This window comes from Balaenoptera physalus (assembly GCF_965194825.1).
Source record: "Balaenoptera physalus genome assembly, chromosome: 2".
NCBI lineage: Eukaryota > Metazoa > Chordata > Mammalia > Artiodactyla > Balaenopteridae > Balaenoptera > Balaenoptera physalus.
The window spans coordinates 137,849,206-137,867,077 of NC_138883.1; the positions used below are offsets into that span (position 1 = coordinate 137,849,206).

The window sequence follows — 17,872 nt, forward strand, 5'->3', positions numbered from 1 at the left end:
CAGAACCTTCCCCTGCACTCCCCAGGGTTCTCCACCATCCAATAACTAAAGCTTTAATGCTTGGCCAAGCAAGTACCTCCAAGACCCTGATCCAGAGACACGGCTGCAGTGTTAGGTCAGCATTCGAATCAATCCAGTGATGAAACATTTTGAATGTGACACTTAATTGCTCCTCTCCATTCAACTAGCATGTTCATTCATCCAACCATTCATCATTTATCGACACCTACTATGTCCCAGACACCATGTTAATCACAATGCATGGGGGGGAAAGGAAGATTCTATTAGATTGCAGTCCTGTGGAATTCTCTGAACTTAAAAAAGACATCTAATTTGGTTAATATTGTCCTAGTGGCCTGGAAACCTCTGCAGCCAATTACTAATCTACATCCAGGCTTCTTTGGATGATTACACTATAGTATATGCCAGGTGATGAGGGGCCAGACTTTGGCTCCACCTCTTAATCGCTCTTTATCTTTCTAGATTTCAGGTTCCCCATCTCTAAAGGGAAGAAAACAACACTTAGATCACCAGATTATTGTAAGAATTAAGGGAGATAGTATTCAACATGGCTTGTGTCATAGAGTAAGCTTTCCATATGTGTTTGCTAGTATTTGGATCACAAAATATTAACGGTTAAAAATTTATTAGCCAAATCAAATGTTTCTACTACTTTAATACACTAAAGAACAAAAAAGCTTAGGTCATCAGAGCAATTCTACTTTCCAGGGACAGTGAGATGGAAAAACACTTAAAGGGAAAGGGAAACTAGAGCATGAAAAATATGAAGAGAAAACAAAACTGACTTTGGTCATTTCACATTCACTGCATCGGTTTAATCATTCAGTAGGTACATTCATTATATATGGTATTATTTACAGACTTATCCAGACAGCTCTCAGTGGACATACAGCAAAGCTTTATCCAGCCAGCTGTCAAGTCATTGTAAACCAGGCAATGAGTCCCTTTGCCCATCATCTGCAGACTTCCTTTTCATAGCTCATGGTATGTGGCTCTGTGTCCTCCTTGTGGCCATGGGACCAAGGACTGGTCAGTGTAATTCACGCCCGTGAAACAAACTGACTTTTCGTCATCTCCACTCGCAAGTGCTTCCAAAGAAAGATGGCAAGCTTCTGAAGAAACAGCTCCTTCCTCCACAGGCTGTCTATCAGCACATTTCATCAATTACAATAGTACTGCTTCCTATGTATGTATTAGTATAGCTTTATGCAATAGTACTGCTTCCTATGTATGTATTAATATAGCTTTATGCAATAGTACTGCTTCCTATGTATGTATTAGTATAGCTTTATGCAATAGTACTGCTTTCCGTGTATGTATTAGTATAGTTTTATGCAATAGTACTGCTTCCTATGTATGTATTAGTATAGCTTTATGCAATAGTACTGCTTCCTATGTATGTATTAGTATAGCTTTATGCAATAGTGCTGCTTTCCATGTATGTATTAGTATAGCTTTATGCAATAGTGCTGCTTTCCATGTATGTATTATTATCGCTTTATGCATTAGTACTGCTTTCCATGTATGTATTAGTATAGTTTTATGCAATACTACTGCTTCCTATGTATGTATTAGTATAGCTTTATGCAATAGTACTGCTTCCTATGTATGTATTAGTATAGCTTTATGCAATAGTACTGCTTTCCATGTATGTATTAGTATAGCTTTATGCAATAGTGCTGCTTTCCATGTATGTATTATTATCACTTTATGCCATAGTAGTGCTTTCTATGTATGTATTAGTATAGCTTTACGCAATAGTGCTGCTTTCCATGTATGTATTAGTATAGCTTTATGCAATAGTACTGCTTTCCATGTATGTATTAGTATAGCTTTATGCAATAGTACTGCTTTCCATGTATGTATTATTATCACTTTATGCCATAGTAGTGCTTTCTATGTATGTATTAGTATAGCTTTATGCAATAGTGCTGCTTTCCATGTATGTATTAGTTTTGCTTTACGCAATAGTACTGTTTCCTATGTATGTATTAGTATAGCTTTACGCAATAGTACTGCTTCCTATGTATCTATTAGTATAGCTTTATGCAATAGTGCTGCTTTCCATGTATGTATTAGTATAGCTTTATGCAATAGTACTGCTTTCTATGTATGTATTAGTATTGCTTTATGCAACAGTACTGCTTTCTATGTATGTATTAGTATAGCTTTATGCAACAGTACTGCTTTCTATATATGTATTAGTATAGCTTTATGCAATAGTACTGCTTCCTATGTATGTATTAGTATAGCTTTATGCAATAGTACTGCTTTCCATGTATGTATTAGTATAGCTTTATGCAATAGTACTGCTTTCCATGTATGTATTAGTATAGCTTTATGCAATAGTGCTGCTTTCCAGGTATGTATTAGTATAGCTTTATGCAATAGTGCTGCTTTCCATGTATGTATTAGTATAGCTTTATGCAATAGTACTGCTTTCCATGTATGTATTAGTATAGCTTTATGCAATAGTACTGCTTTCTATGTATGTATTCGTATTGCTTTATGCAACAGTACTGCTTTCTATGTATGTATTAGTATAGCTTTATGCAACAGTACTATTTTCCATGTATGTATTATTATCGCTTTATGCAATAGTGCTGCTTCCCATGTATGTATTAGTATAGCTTTATGCAATAGTACTGCTTCCTATGTATGTATTAGTATAGCTTTATGCAATAGTACTGCTTTCCATGTATGTATTAGTATAGCTTTATGCAATAGTGCTGCTTTCCATGTATGTATTATTATCACTTTATGCCATAGTAGTGCTTTCTATGTATGTATTAGTATAGCTTTATGCAATAGTGCTGCTTTCCATGTATGTATTAGTTTTGCTTTACGCAATAGTACTGTTTCCTATGTATGTATTAGTATAGCTTTACGCAATAGTACTGCTTCCTATGTATCTATTAGTATAGCTTTATGCAATAGTGCTGCTTTCCATGTATGTATTAGTATAGCTTTATGCAATAGTGCTGCTTTCCATGTATGTATTAGTATAGCTTTATGCAATAGTGCTGCTTTCCATGTATGTATTAGTATAGCTTTATGCAATAGTACTGCTTCCTATGTATGTATTAGTATAGCTTTATGCAATAGTACTGCTTTCCATGTATGTATTAGTATAGCTTTATGCAATAGTGCTGCTTTCCAGGTATGTATTAGTATAGCTTTATGCAATAGTACTGCTTCCTATGTATGTATTAGTATAGCTTTATGCAATAGTACTGTTTTCCATGTATGTATTATTATCGCTTTATGCAATAGTGCTGCTTCCCATGTATGTATTAGTATAACTTTATGCAATAGTACTGCTTCCTATGTATGTATTAGTATAGCTTTATGCAATAGTACTGCATTCCATGTATGTATTATTATTACTTTATGCCATAGTAGTGCTTTCTATGTATGTATTAGTATAGCTTCATGCAATAGTGCTGCCTTCCATGTATGTATTAGTATTGCTTTACGCAATAGTACTGCTTCCTATGTATGTATTAGTATAGCTTTACGCAAGAGTACTGCTTCCTATGTATGTATTAGTATAGCTTTATGCAATAGTGCTGCTTTCCATGTATGTATTAGTATAGCTTTATGCAATAGTACTGCTTCCTATGTATGTATTAGTATAGCTTTATGCAATAGTACTGCTTCCTATGTATGTATTAGTATAGCTTTATGCAATAGTACTGCTTCCTATGTATGTATTAGTAAAGCTTTATGCAATAGTACTGCTTCCTATGTATGTATTAGTATAACTTTATGCAATAGTACTGCTTCCTATGTATGTATTAGTATAGCTTTATGCAATAGTACTGCATTCCATGTATGTATTATTATTACTTTATGCCATAGTAGTGCTTTCTATGTATGTATTAGTATAGCTTCATGCAATAGTGCTGCCTTCCATGTATGTATTAGTATTGCTTTACGCAATAGTACTGCTTCCTATGTATGTATTAGTATAGCTTTACGCAAGAGTACTGCTTCCTATGTATGTATTAGTATAGCTTTATGCAATAGTGCTGCTTTCCATGTATGTATTATTATTACTTTATGCCATAGTAGTGCTTTCTATGTATGTATTAGTATAGCTTCATGCAATAGTGCTGCCTTCCATGTATGTATTAGTATTGCTTTACGCAATAGTACTGCTTCCTATGTATGTATTAGTATAGCTTTACGCAAGAGTACTGCTTCCTATGTATGTATTAGTATAGCTTTATGCAATAGTGCTGCTTTCCATGTATGTATTAGTATAGCTTTATGCAATAGTGCTGCTTTCCATGTATGTATTAGTATAGCTTTAGGCAATAGTACTGCTTTCTATGTATGTATTAGTATTGCTTTATGCAACAGTACTGCTTTCTATGTATGTATTAGTATAGCTTTATGCAACAGTACTGCTTTCTATATATGTATTAGTATAGCTTTATGCAATAGTACTGCTTCCTATGTATGTATTAGTATAGCTTTATGCAATAGTACTGCTTTCCATGTATGTATTAGTATAGCTTTATGCAATAGTGCTGCTTTCCAAGTATGTATTAGTATAGCTTTATGCAATAGTACTGCTTCCTATGTATGTATTAGTATAGCTTTATGCAATAGTGCTGCTTCCCATGTATGTATTAGTATAGCTTTATGCAATAGTACTGCTTCCTATGTATGTATTAGTATAGCTTTATGCAATAGTACTGCTTTCCATGTATGTATTAGTATAGCTTTATGCAATAGTACTGCTTTCCATGTATGTATTATTATCACTTTATGCCATAGTAGTGCTTTCTATGTATGTATTAGTATAGCTTTATGCAATAGTGCTGCTTTCCATGTATGTATTAGTATAGCTTTATGCAATAGTACTGCTTCCTATGTATGTATTAGTATTGCTTTATGCAACAGTACTGCTTTCTATGTATGTATTAGTATAGCTTTATGCAACAGTACTGCTTTCTATATATGTATTAGTATAGCTTTATGCAATAGTGCTGCTTTCCATGTATGTATTAGTATAGCTTTATGCAATAATACTGCTTTCCATGTATGTATTAGTAGTGCTTTATGCAATAGTACTGCTTTCCATGTATGTATTAGTATAGCTTTATGCAATAGTACTGCTTCCCATGTATGTATTAGTATAGCCTTATGCAATAGTACTGCTTCCTATGTATGTATTAGTATAGCTTTATGCAATAGTACTGCTTCCTATGTATGTATTAGTATAGCTTTATGCAATAGTGCTGCTTTCCATGTATGTATTATTATCACTTTATGCAATAGTAGTGCTTTCTATGTATGTATTAGTATAGCTTTATGCAATAGTGCTGCTTTCCATATATGTATTAGTATTGCTTTACGCAATAGTACTGCTTCCTATGTATGTATTAGTATAGCTTTATGCAATAGTACTGCTTCCTATGTATGTATTAGTATAGCTTTATGCAATAGTGCTGCTTTCCATGTATGTATTATTATCACTTTATGCAATAGTAGTGCTTTCTATGTATGTATTAGTATAGCTTTATGCAATAGTACTGCTTCCTATGTATGTATTAGTATAGCTTTATGCAATAGTGCTGCTTTCCATGTATGTATTATTATCACTTTATGCAATAGTAGTGCTTTCTATGTATGTATTAGTATAGCTTTATGCAATAGTGCTGCTTTCCATATATGTATTAGTATTGCTTTACGCAATAGTACTGCTTCCTATGTATGTATTAGTATAGCTTTATGCAATAGTACTGCTTCCTATGTATGTATTAGTATAGCTTTATGCAATAGTGCTGCTTTCCATGTATGTATTATTATCACTTTATGCAATAGTAGTGCTTTCTATGTATGTATTAGTATAGCTTTATGCAATAGTGCTGCTTTCCATATATGTATTAGTATTGCTTTACGCAATAGTACTGCTTCCTATGTATGTATTAGTATAGTTTTATGCAATAGTGCTGCTTTCCATGTATATATTAGTATAGCTTTATGCAATAGTACTGCTTTCCATGTATGTATTAGTATAGCTTTATGCAATAGTACTGCTTCCTATGTATGTATTAGTATAGCTTTATGCAGTAGTGCTGCTTTCCATGTATGTATTAGTATAGCTTTATGCAGTAGTGCTGCTTTCCATGTATGTATTAGTATAGCTTTATGCAACAGTACTGCTTCCTATGTATGTATTAGTACAGCTTTATGCAATAGTACTGCTTCCTATGTATGTGTTAGTATAGCTTTATGCAATAGTGCTGCTTTCCATGTATGTATTAGTATAGCTTTATGCAATCGTATTGCTTTCCATGTATGTATTAGTAGTGCTTTATGCAATAGTACTGCTTTCCAAGTATGTATTAGTATAGCTTTATGCAACAGTACTGCTTCCTATGTATGTATTAGTATAGCCTTATGCAATAGTACTGCTTCCTATGTATGTATTAGTATAGCTTTATGCAATAGTGCTGCTTTCCATGTATGTATTAGTATAGCTTTATGCAATAGTACTGCTTCCTATGTATGTATTAGTATAGCTTTATGCAATAGTACTGCTTCCTATGTATGTATTAGTATAGCTTTATGCAATAGTACTGCTTCCTATGTATGTATTAGTAAAGCTTTATGCAATAGTACTGCTTCCTATGTATGTATTAGTATAGCTTTATGCAATAGTACTGCTTTCCATGTATGTATTAGTATAGCTTTATGCAATAGTGCTGCTTTCCATGTATGTATTAGTATAGCTTTATGCAATAGTGCTGCTTTCCATGTATGGATTAGTATAGCTTTATGCAATAGTGCTGCTTTCCATGTATGTATTAGTATAGCTTTATGCAATAGTACTGCTTCCTATGTATGTATTAGTATACCTTTATGCAATAGTACTGCTTCCTATGTATGTATTAGTATAGCTTTATGCAATAGTACTGCTTCCTATGTATGTATTAGTATAGCTTTATGCAATAGTACTGCTTTCCATGTATGTATTAGTATAGCTTTATGCAATAGTACTGCTTCCTATGTATGTATTAGTATAGCTTTATGCAATAGTACTGCTTCCTATGTATGTATTAGTATAGCTTTATGCAATAGTGCTGCTTTCCATGTATGTATTAGTATAGCTTTATGCAACAGTACTGCTTTCTATGTATGTATTAGTATAGCTTTATGCAATAGTACTGCTTTCCATGTATGTATTAGTGTAGCTTTATGCAATAGTACTGCTTCCTATGTATGTATTAGTGTAGCTTTATGCAATAGTACTGCTTTCCATGTATGTATTAGTATAGTTTTATGCAATAGTACTGCTTCCTATGTATGTATTAGTATAGCTTTATGCAATAGTGCTGCTTTCCATGTATGTATTAGTATAACTTTATGCAATAGTACTGCTTTCCATGTATGTATTAGTATTGCTTTATGCAATAGTACTGCTTTCTATATATGCCTTTCTGTAAATTCTTTCTATACCTACAAAGAATTCTTTACAAATCTTAGAGCACTTCACAGGCCCACAACAGAGACTTGTCAAGATTGTCTTTACTAACTTTGCTCCCAGACACCCACTCAGGAGCAAATGCCATAGTGGACATTACTACGCAACTTCTCACATCTGAAAAGCTAGAAGTGCCCCATCCAATCAAAGGACTGAGATAGCCATGTCTGTATCAGTGACTATAAAAAATCTTCAAAACTACTGGTCAAATAGTTAAGGAAGACTGTGAGTATTCACTCACATCTGGATACTTTTGACCTACCCCTCCCAAAATGGCCCCTCATTAGCCCCCCTCCCACCAGAGGGAATAAAGTCTCTTAATCCCCCAGCACTTCTTATTGGAGCCCAGAGGCTTAGTTTGGACTTTCTAAATTTAACCTACTACTTTGGAATTTTTTTTAAAAGATTCATAAGCATAAGTCAGTATGGATAGATGGACCAAGAAACTTGAAGTTCTCTTCCTAACAACTCAACCTGCTTTATATACTTAACCTATCGTGTCAAGAAAAGAGAAGTAATAACAAAAGATATACTCTCTTAGTCTGTTAGGGCTGGGGACCTCTAGGAGTCAGACAGACCAAAAAGTTGGGACCAAATGGAAATGCACAGATCAGCTGTTTTAATGTTTGCCCTATTCAAAATGCAGCAGAATTGACAAATCTGTGTTTAACTACATAATATTTCACACTTTTAAATTTCAAAATATCTTTTGGGTTTTATCACATAAAGTAAAAATAGCCTGAATCAAAACTGACTAATTCATGGTGTGTGTATCAAACAATAAAATCATTTTACTATCTATATATTGTATTTTTTTATGTATATTATAAAACTTGAGCTACCTTTCAAAATCATCAATTTAAGTTACTAGATACGCATATGTCTATTCAGGACTACCAATAAAATGCTCTTCTCCTGCCTCAATTGTTACAGCCTAGGTTCTAACATACATCTCAGCAATGTACCACCTATATTCTGATAGCAAATCTTCAGCCTATCATTTGAAATTTCAACTGTAAAATATGTAGAATACAGGTTTCTGAAATTATCCTTATTAAAAATCATTAGTACAAATACTAGCAAATTAGCTATTTGCAATCCACTCCAAACACTTGCTGAGTTTTCTTGACTCATCCAGACAAACTTCAAATTGGAAAGAAAGCCATTATTATAAAACACACTTTAAATAAGTAGAGTTTTGTCACTTCCAAAGATTTTTGAGGTTGAAAAAATTTGCTTTGTGATTCTTTGGGAGAAACACTTTTATAAATAAGAGTCATTTATAATTTTGTTCATCAATTGCTTGCCAATTTTTTTCTGAGCTTTTTTAAAGTGATCCTTTGTGAGATAGTTCAAGGTCTAATTTTCCTGGAAAGCCATTTTTGTTGGCCTTTTGTTCACACCCTATTGAAGTCACACATGCTGATGTAGAGAAATCTGAATTACGGAGATTATATATTGTAGTTGAGATGTAAGCAAGACAGTTGGTTTTGAGTAGTTTGCTCTCCTGGGCAACAGTCACTGGGATTAAACAGATCTCCCTACCTAGGGAAAGGACCAAATGTGCAGACCACATTAACTTGGGGTAGGGGACAGCTCCTGAAAGACATTTGCTTTCTAGAGGAATACGTATTTATGGTCTCTGAAATTTGAAGACATTTGAAGCCAGCAGGACCAGAAGTGAATGGGCAGCTAAAGCATGTGTTGTCAGGTGACATGACAAGTACTCCTTATTCCTCAGCTCATGGCTTGAACCTTCTGGAGGGTGTAGTATGGTCCTGCTAAGCAGATCCCCTGTTCTGCCTGTAATTAGCAACAACTATATAGCAACTTTTATTACTCCATTTACCTTTGTGCATAGCTCTTGTCTCTGTTTCAGTTCATCATTAATCTTTTTGGAAATCAAAACTTTTGTCAGTGCTGTCACAAGAGCCATGCATATAAATCTCCCCACTATGCTTCTGCAAATTAAACAAAATGTGCTTTAAGCTTGCCTCAAATGGAAAGACTCCGTGTGATTTATTTCCACACTGTTTTTAGGGCTGAGCCGAAGCATGACTCAGCTACCCACAACAGCCCAAACTTTGAACAGGGGGACAATCACGTAGAGGTGGGGACCTTGTACAGCATGGGACACAGGTAGCCATTCTGTAAATGCGTGTTGAATGAGATCTAAGGGGAGGAATTTTTGTACTCCGCCTTTCTCTTTTCAAAGGAAAAAATCTTTTCACCCTTTTCAAAAGACATTTCCATGCCAAGTTCAAGTTGCCTGTCAGCAGATCAGATTCACATCTAGCCATATCTTCACTGACACTCTTTAGTTACTGATGCACTGCCCCTAGTTGATTGTCTCTGAACTTGAGGAAGATGGTGATTGTTTTTCATGGACTGCTCTTTTTTGTGAGTTTCTTTCTGACTGGGCAAGTTTGAAATTATCCAGGCAACAGAGCTTCTCCAACAAGCCAAATTGGCAGATCGTTGGTGCTGCCCAAAATATGACCCAAGAACTGACACCATCACACCACCTGGGAGCTTGTTAAAAATGCAGATTCTCAGATCCCACCCCAGATGGGATGCGGCCCAGCAGTGTGGGTTTTAACACCCCCTCTCAGGTGATTCTGACCCACGCTAAGGTTTAAGAAGCATGGTCCACCTCTCTTTTCTCCCTTTCTCCATTAGCGCCAAGATCCTCAATTTGGAGGAAGGCTGGCAATGCTCCCAGGTAATCTCAGCCTCCACTGCAACAAAGGGAGGTCGATGATATACATGTGGAAGCAACCAGAAGGGGCATCCAAGAGAGCAGTTTCAAGGGAGGCTGGCTAAGCTGGGAGGTGCAGCCCCTTTGCCTCTTGCCCTTCCTTCTGCTTCCAGCTGAACTGTGGATGTGAGGACTGGTGCTCCAACAGCCATCTCAGTCCTTGAGGCAGCCTTGACCATGGAAACAGCACTAAAAACTGAGGAGCCAAAAGGCAGGATTCTGTTCCCAATAATCAGATGACAAAGCAGCCACACTGGTCATGGCTTTCTTTCCTCCAGATTCCCTTCATATGAGAGAGAAATAAACCTTAACTTATTATAAACATATTCTAAACCTGCTTGTTTGAATTTTCAGTTATACGTCACCCAACCTAATCCTAACTAAATCCCAAATATTGAGAGACTGTTACTCAGCTGCCCCCTAGAAAAGCCAGACGTGAAGGTAGAGATGCCTTTCCCAGGACTACTGGGAACCTCGTCCCACTAACAAATGTCCTGGTTGAATTTCTTGCCCCCATCCCTCTTCCATCTAAAACGTTCTTGCAAGTCGATTAAGTAAAAACTGATTAAGTTCTATAGAAAATGAGCAAGTGTGCCTTTTCCCTTACCTGGTTTATAAAGAGAAGAGATTGGCACATTCCTTGAGGAAAAGAGAAGGTGGACAGGGCAACACTTGACTGGTAAAGAAGAATCGTCTTACAAACAAAAGGTGCATTTTACTGATTGTAAGATCATTGCACTTTGGATTTGTTTTTTTGGAGGGGGGTTTGTTTTTGCCAATTTAATATCCATCTTGCCCACTCGCTGTAAGCAGAACAAAGCAGGAGGCAGGAACTTTTTTCACCTCTGTATCCTCAGAACTGAGTGTGGAGACTGGAACACAACAGGGGCTCAGTAAGGATTTGTTGAATAAACAAATGAATGGCTGACTGAATGGATGCATACATACTAATCCTTTCGTGTTTATACTGGACATTCAACTTACTCTATGTAAAACAATCATGTGCGCTTTCAATGAATGGCCACAGGTAAGTGTTGGTCACATTTTCCCTTTCCTCAAAGATTATGGGAGACCTTGTAGTAACATATCAGTGACTGAGAGATTAGTCCAGAACTAGACAGACAGCATCATCGTAGGACTTGTAACCCACTCCAAGAACTACATGTCACCTTGGTCACATCATTTAACCTCTCAAGGTCCCCCTATGCAAAATAAGGAAGTTGAAGGAAATGATTGTCAGCATTCCTCCCAGCTGATCCAATCAATCCAAGAATCCAGAAGAGACTGTAGCATCTGGAAATAATCTCTAGTCTCAGTTCTTTAAGGTTTGCTTACAATTATTTTTATTATTATCTTTAATGAACTAATACAAGGTGCCAGGGAACCCTGGGAATGGGGTTATTTATTACATGACCTCTGGGTTGTGTGCTATAAACGTCACAAATAGGCACACCCCTTTCACTATTTATTTCCAGTAAAACAAAAGATCAAAAAATCAGCATCAAGGGATGACACAATACAGCTGAGACCATTAAAAGTAACTACTCCCAAACTGGGCATCATAAAATACATCATGAACTGCAAACAGATTTACTCAATGAGGGAGAGCCTCATCCCTTTAATTCTCCACGGATGCCATAGGGAGTTTCTCAGGGTAGAACATGAAATGAAAAAGAAGCGCCTGGCCAGGAATGCTGTACATTATCCCCCAATGACCTGCCACAGAGACTATTTTTAAAGAAGCATTTATCTCAGCAAGAGTGACAGCATTTAAGAAGTAACCAGGTCCCAGTGCCAGACAATCCTTCGTGGGAAAAGACTGCGAGCGTTGCTGTACCTTTACAAAGGCCTGAATGATTGATGGGATGGGAATTGCCCTTGGTTGGTTAGGTTGTTGGTATAAAGGAGCCATAAAGATAATGCAGAAGTTAGAATTTAGGAATCAAATGAGTTTACCCCAAATCGTTGCAGCCATTCCAATGCTCAAAAATTAAACAGATTTTAGATTTACAAGATCCATCATAACTAGAAATGCAGACCCTCACTGCCTTGTAAATTTCTTAAGCAGTAATGGCTCACAGAATTGTATTATCCCATTGAAGAATAATGTTATAAGGGATGTGGTAATCCCGGTTTACACAATTCTGTTTTATGAACCTAGCCAGTGTATTTCATAGCACAAGCAAGTATATTACAGCTATATTACATTGGCTCTCTCATTACTGATGTAGCACTGATGTTAGGTAACTCCTGTAAAACACTGAGAGAAACACTAACACACAATGGTATATTTATATATTTGGGGGAATCAGGATGTCAAATCAGAGTTGATGTGTCTTCCTTCCCTGCACAGAAAAAAAATGGCCGGTAAAGAGGTGGGGAACGTGAGAAGCAGAGAAAACCTTTTAACCATCAAAATTGATCTCAAATCCACAGTAGAAATGTGTTATAGAATATACTCTTTCCTCTTGTCTACCTTCTTCTACTCCAGAGAATAACCAAAAAATGGCCTGAAGTTATCACGGGACTTGGTGTTTCTCCAAAACAGAAAATACACTCAATGCAGCCATCATTTTCTTTAAATTTTTGAGGTTTCTGGTAGAGAAAGTGTGGCGCTTTACAGAATTGAGAGCATCACAAATCACTTCAAAGAACTAGTTCTTGGTGACTGGTGTTCACGTGGCCTCAGCAAGTTCACCTCTGGTGGCAGGGGTTTACAGTTCACTGTTCCTTCCATGCAGGACAGTTCTGATGGGTGAAACATTGTTCTTTTTCTATGGAGTCAAGACGTCAGTCTATTACTGACCTTTGCCAAACAGTTTGTCCCGGGTTCCTCACCCCACCCCCACCCCTACCCCCATTCATGTTTCAAACTGGATCTCAGGAAAGTGTTCTCTTGGAACACTGAAGGTAAACACATGTGACATCCACTACACTCCCTAAATCCCGTGCCAATGACTGCTTCAAAAACCCTGAACTGAGACATATCAGGTAGATTTTTCATTGGACCTGACCATTATAACAAATACGGATTGTGTTTTACTGCTAAATTTACACTTTGAAGATCTGTGGCTACACTTCCCCATCCCACCCTCAATCCCCCATGTGGTCCACCGTGTTTTATTCTTGCCTACAAAGAGGGTGCCAGAGGTCACGGAAGACTTCCTGTGTTTCTTCTGGGTGAGAAGCAAAGTCAAATGCCAGGATGGAAGATGGTGGGCTTGCGTTTCACCAGTGATCTGTGTAAGAGAGGAAAGTAACTCCTCCTCCCACACGAAGAAAAGCGCCTGGATGAAAGGAACTGTACAACGTGAGTTTGCTAAGTGCATCCTATCGACAGCAAGTTAAACGGCTCTAAGAAGTTGTGCTTGCACTTCATTCCATCAGCCCCAATTTCCTGGAAACTCAAACACCAAGTCCTCTCAAAATACGGCTAAATGCTGGCAAATATTTGCAGATATCATTCCTGCAAATGAAACCCAAAGACAGTTATGTGCAAAGTTAGTTAACAGAATACCTGTCCCATTAAGTTTCTTTGACGAGATCAAAATAGGAATAAATATTATTCTTAAATTCACCACCTAATCATCATGGAAAACTTAGGACCCTTGGAGGGGGTAAAGTAGATTTCTACAGATATTGCTCAAATATTTGGTTTTCTATATCAGAGTATCTTCAATGCTATTGTGCCAATTTTCAAAGGGAAACTATGATAAGTAATACTTTAAATGCAAAAATATATGTATCCTGTACTTCAGTATTCATATGATGACTCAACTTCCCCGCCAAGTCAATTTGTCAGGTCCTTGGGCTCCGAGGAACTTTATGCAGGACATTGTTTCTCAAATTCATTTTGAAATGAATGAAAAAAGTCCTTGCACCTCACTTGCGGGAATACCCCTTACTTAGTTTGGAGGGCATGATCCCTCCTCCCTCGCCTTGGGCTGGGGACACCATTAGCCAAGCACACAGTTCTGGGACTCTAAGGGAGGACAGCTCAGGACACCCTCAAATCAGTCACCTGAGTTACAAACATACAGACAGCTGAAATGGGTGCTAGACTAGGGGTCACAAATTCAACTTCTCCTCCTGTGCTATCCAGGTGTCCTCTGGACAGTGACAGGAAGTGTAGGTGCAGTTAAGGTTCCTGGATGAGGTTCTTCCAACATTTCTTTTTCCCGTAGGTTGTTCACATCAGGACCTGTTCTCGAGTCTCAGGCAGTCGAAGAGCAATCAGGCCACCCCCAACAAGAGAAGTAGCAGCCAGAAGGATGGGGACCACTTTGGTGATCCCAACAAAAGAAGCAAAGATGGTGTTTCCCAAGATGGCGCCAAATTTGCATAATCCATTGAGGATGCCAAAGGCTGTTGCCCTGTAAAAGAAGAAGAAAGTAAATCATTCTGGGAGATGCAAACTAGACCTCCTTAGACATGTGGGACTGGGTTCTTTCTTTCCCTTGTTAAAGAAGTATGGTGAAGGTGTGGGAGGGAATTTTTTTTCCTAAATATAAAAGTAACACATTCTTATTTTAGAAATTTGGAAATATAGAACAACATAAAGATGCAAGAATATATATCTTCACCACTGAAAATAATCACCATTATTAACATTTTGGAGTATCTCCTTCCCCAACTTGAAAGAATGAAGAAGGAGGAAGCAGAAAGTGTAAGTGTTCCCCATTAATAACACTTCGACCCTCTTTTGGCAGAGACTGTTAGTTCTCCCTAAATAGCATTTCTCCAAATGTAAGACTACATTTCCCAGATTCCCTTGTTTCTGAGTCTGGCCATGTGACTAAGTTTAGGCCAATGGGATGTAAGTACTCCCAGCAGCTCCTGAGAAACTCCCTTAAGAGATGTCAAGAGTGGTCCTTTTGCTCTCTTCTTTTATCCTTTTTCCTCCCATCCTGCTTCCTGGAATATAAATGGTCTCATCTTGGACCATGGCTGAGGTCATGAAAGAGGAAGAAGAAGATAAAAAGAGGCTTTAGTGCCTATCTTCCTAAGTGTGCAGTTATTTGGGGTCTGTGTCACCCATGGTAGAACCTAATCTTAATTGTTATTAATCACACTTCCCAGTGATAACTACTGTTAACCATCAATCCTTTTCTGACTCCATCTACATACAGAGACAATATTCCCAGCACTAGTCCTCCTCAGATTAAGCAAAATATCTCTATTTCACACCACTAGTTTATGAATAATATGGCTATATTTTTTTTCCATCTTGATATAATAACGTCTTTATTAAGATATAATCTACATACCTAAATTCACCCATTTGAGGTGTACAAGTCAATGGGTTTTAGCATAGTCACAGAGTTGTGCAATCATTACAACAATCAATTTTAGAACATTTTTATCACTACAAAAAGAATATGGCTATATTTTTGTACTTTAAATTCTTTTTACATTTTTTCTATAACTATACTACACTATATTTTTATCCATTTTCACCAGCCCCAATCCCAATCCTTTTGTTTTCTGAATTTTCTTAGATATTTTCACACGTGTATTTTTCCAAATAAACTTTAGAGTAATCTTTTCAAGTTCCCAGAGTGTGGAAAAGTCTCATGGAGTTTTGAATGGACTCTTTAAAAACTAAAGAATACTTGACATTTTTGTAAGATTAAACCTTCTTAGAATTCAGTAAGAATATCTTGACATATAGTTGAGTCTTCTTTTATATCTCTCAGTAAAGCTTTATGGTTTTCTTCACATAGGTGTTTCACCTTTCTCATCAAATTGATTCCTATGTATTTTATGATTTCTTCTATTATTAAAGGGATTTCAATTTTAATTTTTTGATGTATTTTAAAATCTATAAATTATTAAATTAGTTTTATTATTGACCACCTTACCAAATTATTTTATTGTTTCTGGTAGTCTCTTTGTTTAATTCTCTTAGGTTTTCTGGATTTAAAATCACATACCATTGAAATAATGATAACTTTTCCTCCTCTTATTTTTTGTAAAACTTAGAAGTTCTTTGATTCACAGAAGAGGCTCCAAATTCACTATTCTGTGCTTTTCCATAGCTACCTCTATCCTAATACCTCTGACATCAATCTTGGGAATATCATTAAGATTTGATGCAGAATTGCATTTACCTGCCTTCCACACCACTTCACATTCCTTTCTGGCCAAAGAGCCACTTACCTGCTGCCCTGAAAATTCCCCCTCCAAGAGGAGAAATAACTGCTAAGCAATGGCCTTGACCCTATGCCTTTAAACCAGGCCTCTGCCCATAGGGCATGCACAAAATAAAAGGAAACCCTGGGCATCCCTGCCCCATTCTCCACAAATGCCCTAGACCATCATGCCTCATACCCACCTTTATTTCTGCCCCACCCTTTGTTTGTCTAGTTCTGCACCTTTTCACTTCATTTCCCATTGGCAGGCCTGTTCTCACCTCCCTTTGGATTGCACGATACATATGATTTAGCCCTAGTTCTTATCTCCTGGACAAGGTTTGCCCTTATCCTTTGCATCTTGCCATCCATCCCACCCTATCCAGCCTTAGCCTTCCCACTCCCGGCCTATGCCAGCCCCCAGGCAGGAGAAACTCAACAACCTAAAAGACATTTGGTCCATGGAACACCAAGAAGACCAGGATGTGGCCATCATCAAAAAATCTACAAACAATAAATGCTGGAGTGGGTGTGGGGAAAAGGGAACCCTCTTGCACTGTTGGTGGGAATGTAAATTGATACAGCCACTATGGAGAACAGTATGGAAGTTCCTTTAAAAACTAAAAATAGAACTACCATATGACCCAGCAATCCCACTACTGGGCATATACCCTGAGAAAACCATAATTTAAAAAGAGTCATGTACCACAATGTTCATTGCAGCTCTATTTACAATAGCCAGGACATGGAAGCAACCTAAGTGTCTATCGACAGATGAATGGATAAATAAGATGTGGCACATATATACAATGGAATATTCCTCAGCCATGAAAAGAAATGAGATTGAGTTATTTGTAGTGAGGTGGATGGACCTAGAGTCTGTCATACAGAGTGAAGTAAGTCAGAAAGAGAAAAACAAATACCATATGCTAACACATATATATGGAATCTAAAAAAAAATGGTTCTGATGCACCTAAGGGCAGGACAGGGGTAAAGACACAGATGTAGAGAATGGACTTGAGGACACGGGGAGGGGGAATGGTAAGCTGGGATGAAGTGAGAGAGTGGCATGGACATATGTACACTGCAAAATGTAAAATAGCTAGTGGGAAGCAACCGCATAGCACAGGGAGATGAGCTCGGTGCTTTGCAACCACCTAGAGGGGTGGGATAAGGAGGATGGGAGGGGGACGCAAGAGGGAGGGGATATGGGGATATACCTATGCATATAGCTGATTCACTTTGTTATACAGCAGAAACTAACACAACATTGTAAAGCAATTATACTCCAATAAAGATGTTAAAAAAAAAAACAAAAAAACACCCTAAATGCAATGTGGTATATTGGGTTGGATCCTGAAACAGAAAAAAAAAGGACATTAGTGGAAGAACTGGTGAAAACCAAATAAAGTCAGAGTCTAATAATGTACCAATGTTAATCTCTTAGTTTTGACAAATGTACC

The 17,872-nt window shown here is 37.1% G+C and overlaps 1 protein-coding gene across 6 annotated transcripts in view; it reads right to left on the minus strand.

Annotated features, from left to right (window-relative positions):
* Positions 1-11,603: 11,603 nt before the first annotated feature.
* The window catches only part of SV2B (synaptic vesicle glycoprotein 2B), a 250,581-nt gene continuing 244,312 nt past the window's right edge, over positions 11,604-17,872 (minus strand). For all 6 annotated transcript variants that reach the window (XM_082449082.1, XM_082449081.1, XM_082449083.1 and 3 more), the window contains one exon: positions 11,604-14,650. In XM_082449082.1, coding sequence (XP_082305208.1) covers positions 14,467-14,650 — 184 coding nt within the window. In that variant the 3' untranslated portion in view covers positions 11,604-14,466. The remainder of the gene's footprint in view (positions 14,651-17,872) is intronic.